This window comes from Diadema antillarum, unplaced genomic scaffold (genome assembly GCF_040938485.1).
Source record: "Diadema antillarum isolate AM-2024a unplaced genomic scaffold, OU_Dant_1.0 seq00000490_RagTag, whole genome shotgun sequence".
Lineage (NCBI taxonomy): Eukaryota > Metazoa > Echinodermata > Echinoidea > Diadematoida > Diadematidae > Diadema > Diadema antillarum.
Genome location: NW_027271451.1, coordinates 524505 through 549761, shown reverse-complemented (window position 1 = coordinate 549761; position 25257 = coordinate 524505). Strand labels below are relative to the sequence as shown.

Sequence of the window (25257 nt, the reverse complement as noted above, 5' to 3'; positions counted from 1 at the left end):
ATTCTACTCTCTGAAAAAGAAAAAACTGACAAATCGAGTGGAAGTTTTTACTTTTGATGTGAGGAGTGAATAACAGAAAACGGTGAATTTAGAGTGAAATTGGAATGACTTTTGAGTGAAAATGTTCATTTTCACTCATTTTAGAGTGACCTTAGGCAGGGCTCCACACTAACTTTTATTTTTGGTGGCCCAAAGGCAAATATCCGACCTTTTTTGGTGGCCCGATCAGGCCACCAAATTCTTCATTTCTGACATTTTGGTGGCCCACCGGACCAACGTAGTGTCGAGCCCTGCCTTTGAATAGGGATCACTCGTCACTCTTTCGAGTGATCTTGAGGTCACTCTGAAATAAATGAAAATGAACATTTTCACTCTCGAGTGATCCTGATATTTAGTATGGGAAAGCATCTACCAATGGCATAAGTTCAGATCAATTGTGACACTATAACCCACATGAAATCAGCCCAAAAACAATCTGATAACAGTAAATACAGTTTCAGCATGCTTATTTGTAAATGGGGAATATACAGCACGAATAATCAATTCGGAAAATTTTATTCGAACAATATACTGAAAAGTAATTTCGCACAACACATTTAAGAGCAAAGTTGAGAAATTGCCGCCATGTCGGATTTTTTTTTTTTTTTTTGGCGGGGGGGGGGGGGTTCGGAACAGAAGGGCTTTCAAGGACATCTACGGATCAGACATTATTACACAATTATACCATCATCATTCACGTTTCTACAACAGCAGAGTAACATACAAGTAAAAAAGCATATAGTATCTTTGATACAGAAGCATTTCTTTTTTTTTATGAAAGATTGGGCCTTACCCAAACACTGGAATGAGCTCCACCCCCCCCCCCCCCCCCCCCCCAAAAAAAAAGACCCTCAATATGGTTTACAATAGTACAATATCGTTCGGATGTATAGAAACATGTAATAGACAGAAAGATAAGAAGATTAGAAATATATATCAAATTATAAGTTATAAGTTGAGATTTAACTTTGACGCAACACACTTAAGGTATTGTTTGCCATTGGGAGAGATATCACATTCGATTTATATGTGCAGGTTAGTTGTATTACAAAAACATTCTACCATGTAAAAAAATCATAATAAAGCCTAAAACATACGAAGATATCACCATATCTTTTCAAGAAACCATAACCATGATAACTGTTAACAATTTAGTATTTGAATTTGAATTTGAATTTGAATTATGTAAAAAAAAAAACATTCTTATCAGATCTATTTAGTACATCTAACAATATACTGATTTAAGTTTGTACATTAGTTGTTTCTTAACTCACAGTTTAGAACTAGCTTGAGGAATTAAGTAAAGCTGGATTTTTGTTATACGTGCACTAATGGGAAATAATGCCTTGAACAACAACCTCGATTAATTACCGCCATCTTGAATTTTGTGTGGATACTGTTTTTATCGCTAATTATTACACATTGGAAAAATTTGTGCCAATTCCAAGCTCCTATCTCTTCTTGGAAAATACTTTCTGTTCAATCTTATCTGCCTCAGAACAATCTACTATGATGAAATGCTACAGTAATAGCGACCAGCGTCACCTACCACTTGGCATGAAAAGTTAGTTTGCATGCAGGTACTTGCAAGTCACTAGACCATTACAGTATTACATGTGACCATGTAAACACATTGTATACAAAATTTATAATGCATGAATATATTTTTTTTCAAGTTTTAGATGTTAACTTGTGAACAGTGTATGATATTGCCTGTAATTCCAGAAATATGAATTATGTCTCAATCTCAGTAAATCTCAATCTCAATCGCAGGTGTCAAAATAATTCTTCAGTTCTTCTTTGATAAATACTAAATCATGCATTTTTAAATTTCTTCTTTTTTTTCCAAAACAATATAAAAATATGGATCCCCCCCGAAAAAGAGAAGCAAATACCCCCCCCCCAATTTATCACAATACACAGCTAAAGTGGTATCAACTTTTAGGAAGTTTTGCTCTCCTTCATATGACATCAAATTTGTTGCAATCCAATGTCTCTATCAAATTTTATGTTTGAAATGTTAAATTCAATAAAAATGGCGGCCCTATTGGACCGCATCTGTACTTTGGAGGTTTTTGCAACAAATCTACTGAAGTGTACTTACGGAACATTACTTAGTATGCTTAATATTATGTATGGTTTTGTTTATAGAGAGAGTGGAACTCGAAAAGTAAGCACGATCTTGGATTTGACCCTCTGTGACGTCTTTGGGAACAGATGCGTGCAAATACATATCATGTAAAATGGGATTTCAAGTTTGAGACATTATAACTCCTGAACCAAATACAATACTGACCTCCAAATATTGATTATATGGGAAAGATTGTAATTTCTGCATGGTTTTCATAAACATTTTTAATTTAATTTTTTGTAACATTTTAGAGAAATATTCATGGTCCATTCTGAAAAAAAAAATGTCTCCATAAAAACCTAAGATGGTTTGAAATAGCATTAAAATGTTCAGAATATATAAAAACCATATAAATAGACACCAAAACAGACAAAATTGTATAAAAATCGAAATGATACATTTACTTTGGCGCAATACACTATGTCAGCTTTGATGGCCTGCAATCTTGAATTTTTTGAGTGATTGATCCAAATTTTGTTTTAAACTTTCGATAGCAAGGTTATTTCAAGCTTCTACCTCTATTTGAAAGATATTTTTTGCTTCATCTCATCTGCTTCAGAACAATCTACTTTGAAATAATAGCAATCAGCATCACCTGAGCTACCACTTGGTATGAAAAGTTAGTTTCAGGCACAAACCCTTGTTTGTCAAAGAAAATTCTGCGTTTGCCAAGACTACTACACGCACCACTGGCACTGCTACAGGCGTCAGTGCCAGTGGTGCGTGTAGTAGTCTAGGCGCGCGCATGCTTTTTTTACGACCAATAAAGTCTTGTCACAACTAAAGTGGTCATTTTTACATAGTGAGTTTTCAAGTTTGAGACATTGTAACTCCTGAACCAAAAACGGTACTGACCCCTAATTTTCTCCAAATATCAATTATATGTCAAACAAAATTCTTGAGATGTTTCAAGATAATCCTTCAGTCTTTCTTTGATTTATGATGAATCAAGCATTTTCATGATTTTCTTTTTTTCAGAAAAATACCAAAAAATGAGTGTTTTTTCCTTAAAATCTCAATCCAGTTATCACAACAACCCACAAAAATGGTATCAACTTGTAGAAAATTTTATTCTCTTTCATATGACATCAAATTTGTTGAAATCTGATGTTTCAATCAAATTCTATCTTTCAAATAACAAATTCAGTAAATATGGCGGCCATCTTGGACGCCATCTTGGATTTGGAGGCTTTCGCAACAAATTTTTTGAGGTAGACCAGTGGAATGTTGTTTGTTACAATAAAAACTTGAAAATAAGCATGGTCTACTTAGTTTGTAGAGAGAGTGCAACTCACTCGTTAAGTAAGCGACTTTTTTGGGTTTGGCCCTCCGGTTATAATTCCTCCTTGAATTCTGGCAGCTGTATACAACCCTTTCAAAAAGCCACATTTTCATAAAACAAGTTGAGAGATAACATCCTTAAAAAAAAGAAAAAAACAAACAAACAAAACACATTAACCTACAACTCAAACTTTGAAAACTACGACAGAATATAAATAAGTTGCTCACTGACACTGGACAAGCAAGCGAGGAAACCTGTCTCAATTCTAACAAAATTTTGTTTCTGTGTTCTGGATAACTTAGGACTATGGAAATGTGTACAGATAAAAGCGAGAAAGATAAGTTCAAATACAGGTTGTATCATGCAACTCCTTATCTACAATATCTGCACTGTCTGGCTTTGACTTCTTCTCCAAGATTTTGTCCTGACAAACAGCAGTCATGCGCCCCTCTGAACAGATTCACTTCTGGAAAATAAGTGACATCAAGAAGTTCCTCAGGTACGCCAATTGGATGAAATAACAATAAAAAAAGGAAAACATAGAAATAAAACCAAAAAAAAAAAAAAGCCCTCTTGCCCATGACTGAACAATGAGACGACTCTCGATGACAGACAGTGCACAAAGAGTTGGTAGAGTGAGGGTACATGTTGGGTCACCTGCATTGTATAAAGAGAAATGGGATAAGAAAGGGGGAAAGGTGTGTTAAATCTGTTTTCTTCTAGCTACACAAAATGTATCCAGATCCATGATGGATGCAAAAGAGCCTACTGCAAACAACTTTAAAATCCCTGCTTTACGACAAGCTCCTGCAACCAAGGTCAAAACCCAAGCAAATGGAAAAATATTAAAAGTTATGGAGCATTATATTCAAACAAAGAAAGGAAGTAAATCCCTATAGTTTATTCCCTTTTTCAGGCAATTAGCTCCAATGAGCTGAGCAAACCGTCCATTTCAAATACTGCGTAGGTTTGTAAGACGGTTAGCACTTTTTAGAAGGGTGTTTTATCTGCTAGAAGGCTGGTCAATTTGATTCTGATGAGAGTTTGGTAATGGAAAGCTGTTTACAAAGAAAAAGAAACTAATATGGTAAACAGATTTACACAAACTACATCAGTAATATCATGGCAAGGTTACCGCTAGGATGATACACATTAGTATTTTTCATCACAGCAGGCATATCAATCAATACAAAATAGACAGTTCAAGTGTAATTCAAAATTTCACTTTGAAATCTTGACAAGAATGTTGGAAATCCACTTGAAATCGAAGTCCATGTCTCTCAGTGAACCAGAAACCTACATTACTATGTATCATATTATTTCTGTCATTCATCTGTTCCTTCTTTTTTTTTTCAAAATCTAATCAAGTAACTTTAAATGTATTTTCATTTCCGCCCCAGGAAACGGCATGCCCACTACCACGTCCGCATACACGCTATGTTTGTTTGTTTGTTCATTTTCCATCTGAGAAGATGGCTGGATAGCCCATATTCAGCTATGTTAAGCTGGTCTTCCATGGGGTCCAGTTGGATTTGAGGTGGGACCACTTCACCGGGTTAAACACCCTGCTCTTTACGATGAATGAATGAAGCGGGATCTTTTACGTGCATGAGTTGTTACTCTCTCATACACGGGACCTCCATTTTATGTCCTATCCGAGGGACAGAGTGTTTTGCCTCTTGCTAGAGGGGACGGTATGCTCACACACAACATTGCTCAGTCCAGACTCGGGTTCGAACCCGGGCCGCCTGATCGCGAGGCAGACGCGCTACCGACTGAGCCAACTGACCGCCCTTAATAACCTGCGTGCACGCACCACCATGTCTCATTGTACCTGACGACGCTCAGCAGTAGCGAGCAAAACGTCGTACACCTTACTACGATTTTCTTCGTGAGACAAAAGATTAATTTGTTCCCGGATTGTTATATTTTCATTTACTTTGTAACTCACTGCTTCACATTTTCACTTTCTTTTCTTGGTCTTGTCATTTGAACAATGTGTAAATTATACATCAATCCTTCACACAACACGTAGTAAAGTAATACTAATGTTTTGATGGCACAAGTACTAAGGTGCTGCAAAACACCAGTGGAATCTGTTCAGGTGTGATTTCATTCTGCAGGTTACATTTTACTGGATGGGTTGACCCCTGAATAGGGTAAACCCCTTTTGTGCCAAGACACTTAGTGTAAATTACAAAGCTTTTCTTTCATCAGCATTCAGTAATACCTCCAATTAAACTTGACCTAGTTGTAAAGTTAGCAAGCTCACTCAGGTGTAGCAATGTGCCTTTAATAGTCCAACAAGAAGGCCATCCTGACACAAGAGAGATAAGGGGGATTAGGTCATCTCTATACATTGGAGATTAGTTTCAAAACATCTGTGCTTAGGGGAACTCTGAAGAAAGCACTCCAGTGTGTGTACCTATCGGCAAGCCAAGCACAGTAAAGCTTTAATAAACATATCCCCATTTCACAGTGTCTTTGACCCGTTGAGGACAAGTCCTGAGTATACTCGGGCAGGTGTCTATGGGAAATGCGTGTTGTAGCAAAATCAGTCCGTCCTCAACTGGTTAAGACGCTATTGCCAATTTGCTGAGTTGGTATTGTGCACCTGAGCAGCACTCTACACATTTCTCTCACCTTATCTGAGGGTGAGGTACAAGATGAGTGCTAGGACTCCCAGTAGGATGAGAACACAGATGAAGAGTAGGAACTTCCTTCTCCTTGCCTTGGACTGATGGTGAGATAAACATGGTGACAAATAGAGGAGTCAGATGTGATCTACTCTACACAACATCAATATGGGTGGCTCTAATAAGGAGAAACACTATTCAAACATTGGTTTATATTTAATGAATCAACCCATTGGAATCTATCTGTCTTTCCTTTCTTTTATTTTCAAGAAAGAAAAAAAAAAGATAAAATCTAAATTTACATAGATATCTTCAAAAATCACTTACTGTATACACCTAACATTTGGCAAGGTTTTTATTTCTGTGAATTTTGCGAGTCAGATGCTATTCACGAATTAAAAAACATGCAAATATTGACTCTGATCCCAACATGAATAATAATAATAATAGCCATAATAATAATAATAATAGTAATAATAATAATAATAATAATAATAATAATGATAATAATACTGACAATTTCTATAGCACCATTTTCCACTCTGATTAAATGCTCAAGGCGCTTTACATCAAAGCAAAAAGACTGAAAATACATAAACCATAAAATAAGAAGATGAAACAGAAGACAAGAAAGTCTGTCTTCAAAACACACTGTCAAACAAATAGGATTTTAGATTACTCCTTAAAAGATGTTACGGAGCTTGAGTCTTTCAGCTCACGTGGAAGTGAATTCCAGTGTTGGTCCAGCGTGAGCAAAAGCTCGTTCCCCCTAGCCTAGAAGAGCTCTTAAGATGCTTTAATGAGACGTGCACACATATCTTTCACCATTCAGTAACGTAATCCAGGATAACAAATTTACCCACTTGTGAACTCATCTGGAAGTTCTGACATGCAAAAAATTAGACTCGCTAAATATATGATGTATACAGTATCTGAATTCCCATGCAATTCAAATGAATTATTAATCATACGGATGGACTCAATATTTCAAACTTCAGTCAAACACAAGACAAAAAACATCTTAAGGGCTCTTCTAGGCCAGAGAAAACTTCAAGCACTTTTCAAGCTCACACAAACCCTGCAGAGTTAATATTTCACGATGAGCATGCCATACACTAAGTCATGACAAATTTCTGACACACAATACCCAGGATGAATGCTCTCTTTACCTGATATTCCCTGGCCTTGTCCAGTTGCACAGTGGCTTGCTCTACATGCACCTCAGCAGACTCCACATTGGCCTCAATGCTGTCTGTGTGTCCATGCAGAGAATAATATATGCTTAAAGGAGACCTCCGGATGATTTTCAGACTTTTTAAAATTTGAACAACTGTTAATAAGTTATGCTGAGTTTCAGAACTAATAGTGATTGGGATTAGGGATAAGTGTAAAATGTAAAATGTACAGCAAACTGCAATGAACAAGGATGATGACAAAGCAGCCTATCATTACCATATAAATGCATGAGTTGGGGCTCAAAGAAGCAGAACAAAAGAAGAAGACATGCATAGATTCTACACAGGTGAACTTGTTGAGCAAGCAGTATTGTAATGGAATTACACTGCTACATTTCTGAATTATGTGAGCTTCCTATGTCATCAACATTGTTCAGTGTATGACTGTAATTTGTTTAAGGTTTTTCAGAGTATTGATTTCTCTACTCAAGGACCACAAAAAAATACCACAAATCCAAATATGGGGCTGTCGATTTACATACTACATGATGTGAAATCATGAAAATTGTCTGGAATGCCCCTTTAATGTCCCCAACTGTCACTATAAAACTTCTACTTTCACTTCTGGAAGAACATTTACCTCAACACTATTTTATCACAATTGGATTTAAAAAAAACGAAAAAACAAACAAACAAACAAACTATTATTATCACAATTAGCCCCGGACCTGAGATTTCTTGCATTGTGCCAAATACATCCACAAGAAACATGGGATATTCAACAAATGACACAAGTTTCTCCAACTACCCCTTTTCCCCAGGAATCATTAAGATTCAAAGTATACAATTTGGAGTTATTTTACTCAAAAAGCTATGAGAAGGTTATGCCTTGAAAAAGAGCATGTGAAAAATCATGAGCCACAGAGTTTCCTACTTACTCACTTCCTGGTAAAGGGTAGTAAATTGATAGCACATACTGGAGTTTGAAAAAAAACAAACAAATCAAAATCATGTGCTCAAGGAAATGTGAAACTGATTTCCATAGTTGGCGAAAACAAGCCTCGTGGACCCACCTATCATTTCTCCCTGCTCATGTACCATAGTCGCAAGGTCCTTGAAGATTTGGTTGACGTCCAAAATATCAGACTGAAAACAGAAAGTGCGAAAACCTGAGTCACATCTTCCAGAAAACCACTCATTCCACAAAGCAGCAAATGTTATTAGAGATAGAGACAAAACTTTTTAAAGCACTGCCTTTCTACTTGTGGACCAAATAACAAGTATTCTCCTCTTCTGTACATTAATTTGTCACACAGGTAATTTTCTTGTGGTCGAAAGGACATACTCATCCAAAGTGTTTACACACCTCAACAACAACAACAACAACAACAACAACAACAACAACAACAACAACAACAACAACTTTTCCAACATGTTTGTTAATTTACAGATCAGCAGTTGCGATCTGAACAAATTTTCATTTGTAGAGGGAGACAAACTGAAGAAACTCAAACCTGAACAACAACTATGTTATAAGAGATACAAAACAGAATCACAATGAGTGGAAACTAATGTCATGGAATATTTACAGCAAGTTGAAATTTTGGAGGAGAAAATTTACTGTGCGATAACACCGACTTGGCAAAATAATACACTTGCATGAAGCCACAAACAGTAAACAAGCTTTCAATGGATTCTCATGTTTAATGCATGCTGTAACATAGAGGGCGACCTGTATGATGACAGCGTATCGTCACTGGGGCGACAAAACCTCATATTATATCTACAAAATGTCAGATGTTCAGGAGAGCACAAAAACATGGTAGCCGAAGCACTATTTTACATGGGAGAGTCTTTCTGCTGACACGTCATGGTGGCTTCATTTCTAGGGGTAAAACAGCTAGGATTTGGACAGGACATCACTCAACAATAACTGATTATCTGACCATTAATCAAAAATAGTTATTTTCACCAAAATTTGAGATGAAAGGTCTTGTCTGTGATGATTTGCAATACCTGACAACATATTTTTTTTTTATACTAATTAGAAATTGACACATATGTCAAATTCATCTGATATGATGGAGGGAAAACCTCTGAGCACTGAAAAGAGGCACAACATTGGTACTTTTAATGGACAAGGACCAGCCAATATCCAAAACCAACGACAATGTCACTTTCAAAGCACCTCAAAACTTTCTTGATACTTCTCCAATACCCCTCAAACTTTCTCCCAGAACTTGTACTGACTTAAGTGGCTTTATCTAACACCGTATTTCCTTTCACTCCAGATGTTGGTCACCAGGGTGTGTCTCTCACCTCCAGTTTCTTGAGTTGTGATTCCCGCTCTTTGATTGCCTCCAAGTCCTCATAGGTCACCTGGCTCTGCTGGCTGAACCCAGCGTCTTGTCTGGAACTAGGTGGAGAAAGGCAGAAGACAGACTTGAAATGTGTTACATGTTTTGCTACAATGGCTTTCCTTACTATCATCTTCCATACAATGGCGGCTTTTCACACAATATACTGTATATCACATGCATGCATACATTGTGCATTGCGCGACATGTTTCACTCTGACAATAAATCCGATTGTAGTAAGATGTAATTCACAGTGTGAGTTTTCTTCATTGAAGTAAACACCACAAACCCATCAAAATGTCAAAGTTCAATGGTCAATGGAGCTTGTAATGCTATCACTGTCAGCAACACCAATGTGTCATCTATTATATGTTTGTTTACTTTTTGTCAAATATATTGCACTGATGTCTCCTCCACTATAGAAAACAGGGATGCATATCCTCACGTGAAATGACCAATTGGAATAAAACACTAAATATACAGAACACAATATTTGAAACAATTATGACATGGCATATGTCAAGAAACAATTCTTCTTATTCTATGCTCTGCTTGTAAGGACTTACGTCTCAAAACCAATCAAAGTGTCTGCTGAATGGTCTTCAAATCCAGACTGGAGATATTTGCAGAGAAAGACAGATAGAGATAGAGATAGACAGACAGACAGACAGAGAGAGAGAGAGAGATAGCGAGAGATAGTGGAACAGACGGAAAGAAATATGAACCAAAATAAAACAATTATATAATTCCTCAAGTTGTTGCCGTATCAATGTCGTTACTAACGTGCCCAACACTTAAAATCAATTAAACTGCCAGTGTCTAGACTCATGCAATATAAATGAGATACTACTGGTACATTTTGTTAAACAATGCACACTAATTACGTAGATAGAAACCTCTGCTTGAATAATGTCATGCACCATTTGTCATTCCTCAAAACTACCAAAAAAAAAACCAAAACCCAAAACCCAAGAATTCTTTTCAATCATCACTGACAGAAGAATTGATCATTTGAGCTGAAAATATCATCCACAAATCAAATTTCACCTTCATTTTTGATGGACGTAGACCAGTACCCAATGCTTTCATTCATATTCATCAATACTGGTAGGACTATATTAGTGAGATATGATTATTTTCCTGTCTTTCTCTTTCTGTTCCGTTTCTACTGAGGAACAATTTTGGCCTACAAGTGCTTATAAGCTCCTAAGTATTTGAATTTATTTTTGTCTTGGATATCTTTGAGCAGAATGAGAGAACTGCAAAAGAGCGAGCTAGTGCCAGTCATCCTATACAATATGTGGCTTTGGAAGTGGATGATCGGAGGTAAGGGCTGTGTGAAAACTTTTTCTTCCCCTGATGTATAAGGTGAAACTTTACATAAAGTGTAAACAGAACCTTATTGTTATGCGCTATACAGTATAAATGTAAATCATTATTATCATTAATATCTGGTCTGTTTTTCCTAGGTAATGTTGTGTTTCCAATCAGTCTAGCGAAATCATCCAAAAGTTTAGCTTTTTAATGAAATATTCATAGTGTAGTAATATCAGGTGCATCAGCAGTGTGCAGCATACCAGAGTACTGTAAAACGAGGAATGTTCGCGTGCATTTTAATTTCGCGAGCACCAAGATTTGCGAAATTAACATGCACGCGAAATTTCTCATCTACACTATATGCACTGAATGCCAGTGGCAATTCCTGAAAATCTTATGCCACAAAAAAGGCCGTTGGCTCCAATTTGCGAAAATTTTGTGCCGTGAATATATCATGTTTTACAGTACCTCATCAGTCCTACAGAAACTGAATTGACACAGGTCTCTGATTTACGCTGCATGTATTACACTTATCACCATAAAACCTGTGTGCATGGAATTTCCATGAATTTCTCTAGGAGCCAAAAATTCACAACATTGATGCAGGCAAAAGTTCTTGTTTACACTATATATGCATTGAATGCCAGTAGCAATTTGCGAAAATTTCATACCGCCAAAAAGACCGTCAGCTCCAATTTGTGGAAATTTAAAGCTGTGAATATTTCCAGTTTTACAATAGATGGATTGCAATAACTTCATGCAAGCTTTACAAACTTGTAATGAAATCTGCAAGAATAGGCTCCGTTGAAAGAGAGAAAGGAACATTACTCTTCCCCAGTGTTTTGTAAATTTGAGAATCATCAGAACTTTAGCCTGTAAGAAGCTTTTTGTTATTCTGCAACCAAAACAAAGGATTCTAATAATTATGGACAACACAGGGTTCAAATGATTTGTTTTCTTTCTTTTTTTTACATCATAATCTCTACCTTTTGAGAAACTTAGTAAGGAATATAAAAATTTATAATAAAGATACTAATCACTGAGATTAAAAAATGTAAATTCTGAAGCTCGATCAGATATTCATGTGTAGTAATTGTTCTCTATTACCACTATGATCTGTCAAAGTTGGTATAAGAATTAATGCAAGACTACTCACTGATGACATTGAGCTAGCCCTAGCCTTGTCAAACGACTCCCTCTCCTTTTGAGCGGCATCCCTCTGGACTTTCTGGAACTGGTTCAGGGCCGTCGTGAACTCATTCGTTAGTCTCTCCTTCTGCATTTTTTGCTGCTTCTGCACACGAGACGCACAGAGGCAGGAATGAGAAAGTGGTGTCCAGTGTCACCAGGCAGCAGGTGGAGTGGGAGGGGAGAGAGGAAGGGGAAGGGGAGGAAGAGAAAGTGATAGATGGACGGTTGGGTGTGCATGAGACAGAGACAGGCAGCATTGTTCTCTCATGAATGATGAAAACTCCTGTTGCATGCCACTTCAGAATAACTATTGTCACTTTGATGATACATGTACTACATTTCAAAATGATGTTGTAACATATTTTGCACCTTGATGAAATAGTTCAATGGCACATGAGGTGGCCATAACCGATACAAATCTAATATCACCCCCAACCCCCCCCCCCAAAAAAAAAAAAAAAAAAAAAAATAGTAAGACAGTAGCAGCAATTTCATTATTCAAATCTGGACATTGAGTATCAAATTATGATTTCACATTTTCATTTTAAAAGAAACTGTGATATTTGCTACAATCTACAAATGAAAATTTGATGAAGTGATAATTACACACTCCACAAGACTGCCAATACTGACACTGGTGAATTTTACAGGATAGGAAAAAAGTACCTCCCCTGCATCAAATTACTGGAGAGTTGTAGTAATGCAGCACTGGTGACATAAGATGGACGGGTGTCACAGTTGCTAAGCTTTCAACCAAAATCTTGATTTCCGTGATATTTTGCACATTTTGGATATACAAACCAAAGAAAAATCATGTGAGGCAATGTTGTCATCATTCTATCTAATTGACATATGTGGTGGTGACTGATTTATATTAACACTGTTTATAAAAAAATGTGAAAATATACAAAGTACTGCTGAATGTTTTCTATATCTGATATTTATACAATGCTCATTATTTTGGTCCTTTGATTAACCTTCTAGATTAAAAGTTAACTATAAAAATGAGTGGATTTTAACATAAATCTTTGACATTTGAGTTCTCATTTTCCTCACCTGATCTGAAGGGTTGTAAGAGGGTGGAATGGAGTTTAGATCTTTCAGCATTTTATTCGTATCCTTGGCCAGTTGGTTTGTGTAGTGCTGTCTTTCATCCCTGTTGTGTTTTGAAGAAGTGAGGGAGGGGTGGAACAAGAAGGGGTTAAAGGTCACTTGATGGGCTATCTTTCACTGGGCAAGAATAAAGGAAGCCATACGGATAACCTTCTCCTCTCTCAACTGGCATCAAAATCAAATACAGTGCCACATTGGATACCAAAATAACATATATGTCACAGACTCACACTATTTGCAATCTCATTGTTGGCATCCAGGGGAAGTACATTTCTTGAACTTTTTCTTTTCTTTTAACTGAAAACAAAATCTGTATGTGATTCTTTTTTTATCAAACTAAGGATTCTAAATAATTCATCAGCTATTTACCTAATTTTGACCGGACATTACTGCAACAATGACACAATGAAAGTGGTGACACATGCCAAGTTTTAAGTCAATTGCTCATAAAATGAGAGAGTAGTTCAATCCATTATCCAAAGTTTTCCTCAGGTTTGTCAAACATGCACCTACTTATAACAATTGTTTGCAGTACACACATACCTATACAGGGAGCACATACAGTGAACATTGCATCCTTATTTCTATTTGATTTTGAATCCTTTAATACTTACAATTTCTCTCTAAGCATCTTGTTGTCCTCATGTGTGCCAAGTTTAGCTGTGAAACCCTCAATTTCTCGAACTGTGTAGAAGATAAAAAAAGGGCCACATAGTCTGGCTGATTGTAGACAAATGAACTTTGACCCACACACTTGAGTACACTTTGTATATCATATAATAACATTGCTGCATTGTACAATAGAACATCAAAGGAGCCTAAAGTGATTATTCACTGCCAGAACAGCCACACTCAAAAATGGATCTACAAATACTACACTGCTCCAACAAACTACAACTGATTTTGTAGAAATATCAGGAAAGAGTACCAAGAGTCATTTTTTATTATCATTTAATTGTCATGCACTCACTAAACTAATCTTGGTGGAAAGCCATCATGAAGCAGTTAGCTCTACAAAACACTTACGTTGTACTCTTCATCTCACAAACATCCCACTATAACGACACTGACAAGATTAATGATTTACATGAACTCAGACAAGTAAAGAGTAGACTGTCATAAAAATATTGTATAGTACTGACTGATTTTCTGACTGCCATTATTTTACTCTGTTATCATGAAATGTGAAAGAACAAGACCATGCATACAAGTTGTAATAAACGATGCCTGACAAGAAAGAAGCAAACTCACCATTTTGTGATATCTTCCGAACATTGTTTGCGATTCCCTGTGTGAGGCGATTGAAGTCTGTCTGCGAACTCCCGCTCTTACCAGCTGTGGCATTACATATTGAGGGAGGAAATGAATGTAACAAAACATTAGTTCATTTTGTCATAGTGTATGAAAATGTTTCATAATGCCATGATATCTAAATATATGTGGGCAATTTCATGATATCAATATTAGGTGTGCAACAACACACCATTCAGATCCACTTTCTATGGACTATCAAAGAAAATGTTTTCAAGGGCATGGCTCATTCCAATAACTCTTACTGATCACATGATTTTTCCATCTTCACATTAAGGGTTCATAAAACAATTTGATGTGCACAATTTGGAAATAGAGCTGTAGGTGGACAAATCTATTTGCTAAAAATGCAGTAACCACAGTAAAGAAATGGTTGAATAGCAATGGTAGAATTTTACACTCAAATTACAGAATGTACAGAAGCTGCAGGTTGAGTTATTGAATTTCTACTGCAGAACTTACTTTTACAAGACTTGACATACAATGTACATTGTAACTGTTGCATAGCACAGCAAGTATGTAAACACAAATGGGATAAAAGACACACAAACAAACATGATTGCAGAAGCACAGAAATTTTGCACATGGTAGTAATATATTTAAAATGCAGTAATTAATTTATTAATGATTCACAAATTGATTCATTAATAAACTGTACTAATTAATTTATCAATGATTTATGAATTGATTCATTATCAAATCAATGATTCAAGAACTCTTTCGATGATCGAGTGGAAACACATCTACAGTACTATCATTGACTACAGCAAAACTGGAGATTTTGAGAAAGATTGCAAGCTGGTAACTTGGTTACTATTTTAAAATGCATGTACACTAATACATGTACAGTATGACTATTACACAGGTGCTTTCCCATGTGTTTAGAAAACAAAAAAGAGAGATGACCAGAAAAAAAAAAAGCAGCCTCCACATAAAAGGTTTGAGAGTACAATATTGGGTGACACATACAGTATTAGGTCATATTGTACACAAGTTGTGTGTATTGTTACTGTTGAACACAAACAGCCTCTTTCGCAATCACTCATTGCCTTGCGAATGACCTCTACACAGTGTGACTTTTGTGTCAAATCTATTTTTGGGAGATGGCATAATGGTGGTAGCAATGCTCAAAGCAGGAGGATTCTACCAATTCATTAAACTCATATTTCTTGCAAATTATCAATAACTAAATCAAACTCATCTTTCTTGCAAATTATCAGACTTCATCTATTCCTTTCTTATCATGAAAGCATACAGTAGTGTTGGGAGTTTGAGAAATGGTACAGTTATTAAACCAGTAAAGTGTACCTTTCCATCACACTCAAAGAATTGACACAACTACATTTTAATCGAATTGCTTTTTCTTTTCAGACCTAAACTTTCTTGAGCATTACTAGGACAAACACACGTGACAAATTCAGAACTATCAATTCCTGCATATTAAAATAACCCCCCCCAAAAAGAAACCAAAGTTAGAAAAAAATAGAAAGCAAATTATAAAAAAAAACAACAACTCTACTTTTCATGCCAAACAAATTTCAGGAAAGAGAATAGTAATTGGCAGCTCCATGGTACATCACATTCCAATGACTCACAGTTGAGAACTTATGGAAATGAGTAGCCATTCACATCATACTGTCATTTTTAAGCTGACCTGAATTTGTAATCAGTCAGGCAATTAGATTAAGATAACACAAAAATAAATCTCAGCATTGATCAATCAGTAACAGTACGTACGTGGGTAATTCCATGAAGTTGGGGCACAAAGTGTTACATTTTAGCATAACTCAATACTAATTATGCTACGTGTGTGTACAGTGTATATTGTTTATAGGCTTTACATTTGTATTGAGACCATACATTTTCCTGGAAATTTTGTGCCATTCAGACTCAATTTTGATGAAGTTATTTTAAAAAAATGTAACGGTATCCTGTAGCATCGTGATAGTTAAAATCTGGTCCTAAAAGACAAATTAATGCAATTAGCTTGACCAAAATTTGATATAATATGCATAATTACTCGATTAGTCAGATAGCTAAAAATCTTTACTCTCCTTTCCACGGTCTTACTTTTACAAGAAAATTACAAAATGTGTCACTATGCTACGCGGTGTCCACCAAATGTAACAAAAAAGGACACCGCGTAGCATCGTGATACATTTTGTAATTTTCTTTTAAAATTAAAACTGTGTACAGGAAATTTGAGATATTTAGCTATCTAACTAATCTAGTAAATATGCATATTGCATCAAATTTTGGTCAAGCTACAGCTGTAATTGCCATAATTTGTCTCTTAAAGGGATAGTACAGTATTGGTGGAGATGAGAATTGGGCTTTTAACTTTTTGCTACATACAATGTACCAAGAAAATACTTATCATATAGTACAGAGCATACCCTTTTAAGAGGAACTCATTCAAAGTTTATTTAATGAAAATCGGGTTTGGAATGACTGCAACATCCAAAAACAAAGTAAAACAAAGCAATTGTAATTAAGTGTGGGTCCCACACTTTATTAGGATCGCTCTTTTTCGGATATCTCAGCCATTTCAAAGCCGATTTTCATCAAATAAACGCTGAATTCTTCATAGAATTACATGCTCTTTCATATTTCATAAGAGGTTTCTAATTATTTCACCAAAAAATGTTAGAAACCTGAAATTAGGTCTCAACCAAAACTATACGATCCCTTTAAGACCAAATTTTAAAATATCACGATGCTACACGGACACGTCACGATGCTACAGGACACCGTTACATGTTGTTTAATAACTTCATCAAAATTGAGTCTGAATGGCACAAAGTTTCCAAGAAAATGTGTGGCCTCAATGCGAATGTAAAGCCTACAAACAATAAATGTATAGCATAATTAATATTGAGTTATGCTGAAATGTATTTTTCAAATTTCACGATGCTACATGGACACTGCCCCAACTTCATGGAATTACCCACATGTACTCTGTAGATACATCGAGAAAACCTTCAATGGCATTTGTCATTAGTTTTGTCTCAATATCAGTGAGTGTATCATTACTAGTATACATGTATGTACACTGTACATGTACTTACACACTTCTGTTTTAAGTGAAATGGTATATTTTATTCACATGCTATACACACACTGTGTACTGCAGGGAAAGAGTTTCAAGTACAAATGTATATTATGTGTGTATATTATGGATGCAATGAAATATGAAGTTCATAAAGCAATCAAAGCATAGCGTGAAGTGTCAGTCCTAAGGGAATATCAGCATGAATGAAATCAAATGTGTGTGTGTGTGCTGTGTGTGTGTGAGTGTATATAATATACATGTACGTATTAATGTGATGGTGTTTTGCTTACAATTGGCATGTTTATTTACTTGATTTCACACAGAATCAATTGTAATATTTGTCGCTATTGTAATATAGTATTTTCATGTGTAGGCAACCCAACACAAGCACAAGATGCTTTCAAGGCTGCTTGGCTCTCATTGTGAACGCCACTATTATATGTTTTTGTGTTATATTTTGCCGAAAAAATGGCCTAAATAGGCCTCAATCAAATCACATTTCTAAAGACTTCAAGATATCAGATGTCACACTGCCGAATGCCAAACTGAGTGCACAACTGGCAATCCAAATGCAAATTGGGACAAGATCTGTCACCACATCTATGTATTTTATGTGATGGATATATCTGGGAAAGGGAGAAAAATACACACACACATCCCAATAGACAACTTGTACAAAGCGGAAAATTCACGCTGAAAATACTGTACTCATGACTGGAACACAACATGCACAACTTTGTGCCTTTAAAACATGACATGTACATTGCACATCAACTAATGTCTAGATACACTATTAAAAGGGAAGACAACCACCCAAAACTAATGACGCATTCAAGTTTACACTTGTACATTTAATACACTGCAGAACAACTGTGGTATGCATTAAAAAAAGACGGTACAGAGAAACTGCAGTCCAGGAAGTGGAATATTTTCCGACTCGACTTTGATATCACCATTATGTATGGTATACAATCTACGCTGTACAATGTATGCCTACATATTTTATGAGTGAAAAGTGCTCCATAAAAACATGTGAACGATTTGGGAAGGAGAGGTTTAGAATCAAGTCAATAAAGCCCTTTTTACACTTGTGTTTCTTAACCCCGTACGGTACTTTCTCTGACCCAGGACTATCGTTAATCCCGTACCAATTTTTTCAGCTTTTTACACTCACCAATAAATCCCATACTAAGCTCTTGTCCTGGGCTAAAGAGAAAACTGACCTTTTTACACTCATATTTCTTAGTCCCGTACTTTCCAAACCACTTGAATATTCATAATTATGCTGTGCACTGTACAAGTACACGCATGCACCGGCAGCACTTGATTACCTCGTTTCTGATTGGTCAGTGGGGGTCGGACTTCGCCTCCGTCGCTTAGCCCCGGATTATTTTTTCGTTCTGTTTACACTCGCTTGCTTGGCACCGCAATTGCGGTGCTAAACCCTGCTTTTTTGCAGGGCCAGATACAATGTAGTACGGGATTATCGGTGGGGCTAGCCCACTTTGGCAAAAACAGGTGTAAACAGAAAGTGGGCTAAGGAAAGTCCGGTACCAACGGTGGGGCTAAGGCCCCGGCCCCCCCCCCCCCCCCCCCCCCCCCCTTAGCCCCACCGTTGGTACGGGACTAAGCAAAAATTTGCAAGCATAAAAAGCCCTTATGACTACCAAAAGTGTATTGCACAAGCATAATATATTGAAAGCAAAGACAACAATAAAATTGTATATTTATATTAAAACAAAAAGTAATTGTCAAAACACTGGCCTGCTTGGTCATTATAAAATATGCTTGCCGAATAAGTAGATTTATAAACAAATTTTGTTGTTGTTGTTTATATTTTCAACCTTAAAAGAGAAAGAGCCAGGCTGAAGATGCATTTGGCAGGCTTCCAGAGCTACTAGAGAATGCAAACTGACTCATAAGCATTAAATCATAACAAATGACCAATTATTGCAACATGTACACATTGTATACGATTGGACCATGCACTTTTGAAACTAAAAGAGAATGCATAGTGATCACTTTGGGCTACTCTACACACGCGTGCTAAGTGTGGAAATGATCTCATCTCAAAACTCATCATACTCACTGTCTACCGAGGTACACAATACAGTCTGCACTCTGTGAAATACATGTACTTTGGTCGGTGAGTAAATTCCAACGTCAGCCAGTGCTTAGTAGGCCTACAGTATTAGTATGCTAAGCACTCACTTATCAGAATACAGCACCGGAATGCGGCACATGCCTGTGTACACTTTTGCACTACAACGTATGTGTACAATGTATGTACAGTAAACGGCACAATGTAATGGCCTTATTTAAATATTTAAATGATTCTTTCAAATTTCAATTACGTCAGCTGTGTAACAATAGGGTGAAGTCACTGTTAATCTAGTGTATAAAGATTGAGCAACAAGTTTTCATAAACTGAATTGTGTATATATGTATAAGGCACCAGATTGCAAAGTTATGATTTTCTACGTACAAATGATACCTAGATGTACATTGTACAAACATGTTTGTATGGTGGTTTTAATCTTACAAATACAATCTACATGTTTCATATCATTGTTTATGTTCATTTTTCTCCAATCATACAAACATTAGATACTTTTTGAAATTCTTGCTTTCAAGTTTTTTCACATTCCAACCTACAAGTGTATTTTCTGATTTTATGTACATTACAATAATAAAAGGATTTTTAAACCAACACAGCAACATTCCCACATGTGATAATATCTTGTACTATATGTGCAGCAAGGTAGCACTTGCATGCTAGCTGGAAATAACATTTGTTTTTGTTTGTTCAGGGAGGTGTTACAGAGATGGAGTGGCAACTCTTCGTAATTCATGCAAACACATGTTTGGGTTCAAGGTGTTACAATGGGATGTCTAGCATTCCACTACGCTTTAAAGTCATGCTTGGCACCGCTCTAGTTGCAAGACGAAGTTCGGAGACGAAGAGCGCATTTCACCTTTCGTTGAATTACAAGCTTTATTTCACTGTAAAGTTTTAAATGAAATACTCGAATTGATTTAGTATAGTTTAGGAAAGAATTCAATATTATAAACATGTATTTCTAGTTTCTTCGTAGTGTGCAAATCGAAATGAAATGAAAATTAGCACCTGTTAAAAACCTAATATTTTTCTATAATGCGCACATTTCCGCATGTTAGTTTTCAATCTTTGAAATCTGGTATATTTTGATCTTTCAAATAAAGTACTCCGCTAAAGCGTGTTCGAGCATGCTTTTAAACTATTTGCTGTTAAAATTGTCAGTTTTACTAACACTGTATTTTGATTTGCTGCTCCAATTCAAGGTACATAAATTCATTGTTACCATCACATTGAAAGAGAGAGCAAATTGCAGTAGGGGCAAGTATTTCTAGATGTGAGAGAGCTAGTCGCGATTATTGATGCTCTCTTTTGTCAAAGCACCTGGTTTCCACCTGTAGTTGAACGCATAACTTCTCGGCGGTGGCGTGCATGACTTCAAATGAGAGCATTAGTTGTCTCTCCTTCTCTAGCACCTCCCTGGTTTGTTTGTTTTTTTCAAACTAGATTTTAAAACCTGGCTCATGGAGCCCTTCATATTACTCACATGATTTTTTTTTTCTGTAAACCTACAATGTACCAGAACCTGTAGACAACAACACATCTGAAGACAAAACTCAGTATTTTAATGCGTATTGGGTGACTTAGGTGAAAATAGTGCAAGAAATTTCTTTCATACCAGCGAACGAGCACCCACTTGTATTTCTCTTGCCCACTCTTCTGCAGTACAGGTACACATTATAAAAATGACGCATGTGCAAACACGACCCCAAGATTGGTATGCTGATCTTCACTTTTCAACCGAGTCTCATCATTTTTTTCCTGCAACATTGCCACCCTGGAGCTCATGCGGACACCTGCTAGTTTACCAGTGATGGTTAGAGGGTAAGATTTCTGGAAAGTTACCCAGCATTTTACCCGCGAGGTGTACATGCTATGCCTTTCACACTTACAGCGTCAATCGCAAGTTCCCTGGAAATCTCGGGTGAAATCTGCCAAGTATGAAAGGGGTACGAGCAAACATCTAGAGGTGTTTTGTCACTGGGACGGAGCGTTAGCAGATGTACATGTAGTTTGGCGCTGAGTCTTTGATCTTCTTACAGTGACATTCTCACTTTCTTTTTGACAAATGTCAAGTACAGTTATTGATCAGCATGACACACACCCACAATGGGTGTCATGCTACACTTTAGATACGAGTCATATTTTACATCAGTTACTACGTACAATCTGTATAATCTTTTTTTTTTACACAACTTGTAGCTTTAGTTACTCTTATCATCATCATATATCACCCTTATCACTATTATTTTCTCTTATTTTCGACTACTGACTTTCAAAGTTGTTTTTTTTCTCTGATTTCCCAAAACATACTTCTCTCATCTATAGATTCTTCTGTTCAATTTAAGCAAAAAGACCTACTGGGCACATTGTGTATTAGGACAATTTATACTGAATAAGACTCATTTCACTTCATGACATTAAAATGATTATTGAGATTTTACATCTCTGTGACTATGACTATGGACTTGTGGGGTGTTTATCTCACATGTAAGCGAGGAAAATTAAAGTCTTTCACCATTTCCAGTCACTTAAAAAAGGCACTAAGAATGGCCTTGTCTTTAATTAGCATAGAATAGTCACTTTTGATCCTGCCACTAACTGCGTATAAAAGTACTGACAGAAAAGGGACAAACAGCAACAAAAACTTGTACTTTGTGCTGATTTTTTACTTTTGTTGTACCTGGTACATTTCTTTCTGTTTCTCTATGTCAGGGATTCTTAAAAGCATATATCTCAGCAGATACACATTGACAAAGTCTGTTTCATGACTGCAGTGAGTATCAAAGCACTAATTAATAGTAGACAAAATGAAAATACAATCCAACAATCTACATTTGTATATGTGTAGTTTAAAAACAAATCAACAAATCACACAATACAACAAGATAAGTACGTGCAGCAGTTAGATGACACAAAATTACCAATAGAATGTGGCTCAAGACATGGGTTCTAAAACATCTGATATGAGCCTCTGATAGGATGTGCGGGAGTTATAATAGGGGTCATGCAAATACCTCATTCTGCAGGAGACACTTTGCCACAAGGTGAGTACCAACCATCACACATGTGAGAAGGAAAGAACACAGTTGGGGATAGAAAATCAAGAAATTTACCGCTACCGTGGTAAGTCGAAAAGCTGTTACCAGAGCCCCCAAAGTCTCCCGTCCCAAACGACATGGTGAATGTGAGTCACTTCTGCTCCTCTCCTACAGAATGGTCCAGGGCACGCACCTCCAGCTGCAACAATGTTTCCTACAGCAAACAGGAGAATATGGTGGGACTCAAGCATTGAGATGACAGGCAACTGTTCTCTGCTTGGAAAGAGTTCTTTGTAAAATACAATAATGTCCCCGACTAATTTAGTCCACACCACTCTACAGTTACTACACTACCCTACCCTTGGTGCCTTAGAAGCTTACAGTCATGGATGCATGCACTCACAGTCCCATACACTCTTGGCAATATTGCTGGGGGGGGGGGGGGGGACCTATAGGCAAGATCACACCAATATGGGGAAATCACCTAATGTTAGAATAATTACAGTGTATGTATGTGAAGGTTAACATCATACAAATGTAGAACATTTTCTTGCATCTCCTTTTTTTCTTCGGGGGGGGGGGGGGGGGGGGGTGAAACGTTTGAAGTTAGGCTTAAGAAAGGATTTGATACCCATCATGAGCCGAATGTGCCTGCGTGCATGCATTTGTGCATTTATAATACCTACGTGTCACTATATATATGATACATATTTAAGGGCAGGGCCAGGGTAGCGTAGTGATACGGTATTGTGACCAGTAGGCCTACATGTACAATGTAGCCCCGGAGACCTCGCCGCTATGCACGTTGGGGCTGGTACCGTCGCAGTTACAGTAGCCTAGCCTACATGCTGATTACTGTAAACACACAAATTTTTGCGGTGCGAAAAAGAAATGTCTTCTCGATTTTCTCTGCACATTTTGAATGAGTTGACAATCGTGCAGCGCAAATTCAAGTTTTTGCACTCAGCGCGAAAAATGAATAGCGTCAAAATATGGACATTTACATTGTACACTCACTCACTAGTCACAGTAACTGGTTAGAGATAAATTTACTACATGTGGATTGTGTTACACACTTGCATGCGCATGCAACGATGTGATGGGGTATTCTGCACTTGTTTCCGAACTTCAAAGGCAAGATCGTGCGCAAAATTTTGCGTCAGGAACTACATTTCTGATTGACAGCAAATATCGACAACGTCACGTGACATCTTTTATTGACATTCAAAATACCAACTAAATTTACAATTGCCTGGCAAAACTACCTTTATATATGGGTAATAATAACATGTAATGCATCAATACCCGTAATTACTAATAGCCGTGTGTCATGTTGATGATCTAACCATCTAACGTTAGCATCGGCCATGAAACATAACTTTAGGAGCATGATGATCGAGCAGTCCGTGCCGTGTCTGTCTCCACTGACTCAGTGTTGTGTACGCTGGCATGCGCATGCCGGTGCCACCCCTCACTACAAAAATTGTCATCGCGTCCAAATCATGTACGATTATGCCTACGAACAGGGAATATTGTTAACTTCCCATGAAATTGAGAACCAATTTTACTTACTACACAAAACATAAATGATAAATATAACAGTTTGCCGACATTTTCTGAAATAGAAGTGTTAATCTTACCAGAAGTCTGCTATAATACGCCCCTCAACGCAGCGCTGAACAATAACATACAATCTGCTGGTCATTCAATTGGCATGTAAGTTTCTGCCCGCCCGTACGTTGGACTACTCACTGTACATGTACAGCAGCTGTGTGCGGTTGTGTACCTTAGGGTTCCACTTATCTCGACCTTAGATAATGCGCCCACCATGAAAATATCGACACAGATCGAAGGGCAGCACACCAGTGCGCTTTTTGTACCTCCTACATGAATCTGTGAGATTACACGCAGCACAGAGCAAAGTTAGGATCCACATTCCTACAATTAAAACTATCATGCATGTTGTATCCACACCCTATAATTTCAATTTTTATCCATTTCCCTTTATTTGCCATTGATTGTTTTCGAAATGGTCCATTATACCTATATACTCCCATTCTGCATGAGCTGCATATTCAAAGACAGTATAATATTTCACTCTTAGAAAAAAAGGTTCTTTTGAGCACCATTAAATGGTTCTCAGCACTGTCACAATAGCGACACCCTTTTAGGTGCTCGTGAGAACCTTTTCTAAATGGTGCTTGTCGGCACCTTTTGTAAAAGGTGCCCATTAGAACCTTTTTCCCGATGAAATGGTGCTCGTGAGTACCATTTAAAAGGTGCCCATGGGCACCTTTTTGACTAAAGATGGGCACCTTTTTGACTCTTTTCAAAAGGTGCTCATGGGAACCATTTCGTTGGAAAAGGTTCTAATGGGCACCAGTGTTAAAAGGTGCTGACAGGCACCATTTAAAAAAGGTTCTCACAGGCTCCAAAAAAGGTGTCGCTATTGTGACAGTGCTGAGAACCATTTAATGGTGCTCAAAAGAACCTTT

The 25257-nt window shown here is 37.0% G+C and overlaps 1 protein-coding gene across 3 annotated transcripts; it reads right to left on the bottom strand.

Annotated features, from left to right (window-relative positions):
* Window positions 1-3518: 3518 nt before the first annotated feature.
* On the bottom strand, window positions 3519-24483 carry LOC139733772 (syntaxin-12-like). Of its 3 annotated transcripts, none has more exons than XM_071644576.1 (12): window positions 24403-24483; window positions 22838-22976; window positions 14494-14577; window positions 13857-13926; window positions 13186-13285; window positions 12095-12232; window positions 10188-10234; window positions 9583-9679; window positions 8337-8409; window positions 7258-7340; window positions 6096-6189; window positions 3519-4109 (listed from the first exon to the last, which is right to left on the bottom strand). In XM_071644576.1, the coding sequence occupies exons 2-11, from the start codon at window positions 22899-22901 to the stop codon at window positions 6097-6099; spliced, it is 849 nt and encodes a 282-aa protein (XP_071500677.1). In that variant the 5' UTR covers window positions 22902-22976; window positions 24403-24483; the 3' UTR covers window positions 3519-4109; window position 6096. The 3 variants fall into 3 exon arrangements, with proteins under 3 accessions (XP_071500677.1, XP_071500678.1, XP_071500679.1); XM_071644577.1 differs by having other exon boundaries at window positions 22844-22976; XM_071644578.1 differs by having other exon boundaries at window positions 22868-22976.
* Between the last annotated feature and the right edge of the window lie 774 nt (window positions 24484-25257).

Bases quoted from the DNA above. Each gene is read 5' to 3' on its own strand.
- LOC139733772 (XM_071644576.1), bottom strand. From the start codon at position 22,901: ATGTCGTTTGGGACGGGAGACTTTGGGGGCTCTGGTAACAGCTTTTCG. The intron at 13,286-13,856 runs GTAAGTATTAAA...AAAACACAACAG, and splicing joins AAGATGCTTAGAGAGAAATT to GGATGAAAGACAGCACTACA. The intron at 12,233-13,185 runs GTGAGGAAAATG...TCTCGTGTGCAG, and splicing joins CTTACAACCCTTCAGATCAG to AAGCAGCAAAAAATGCAGAA.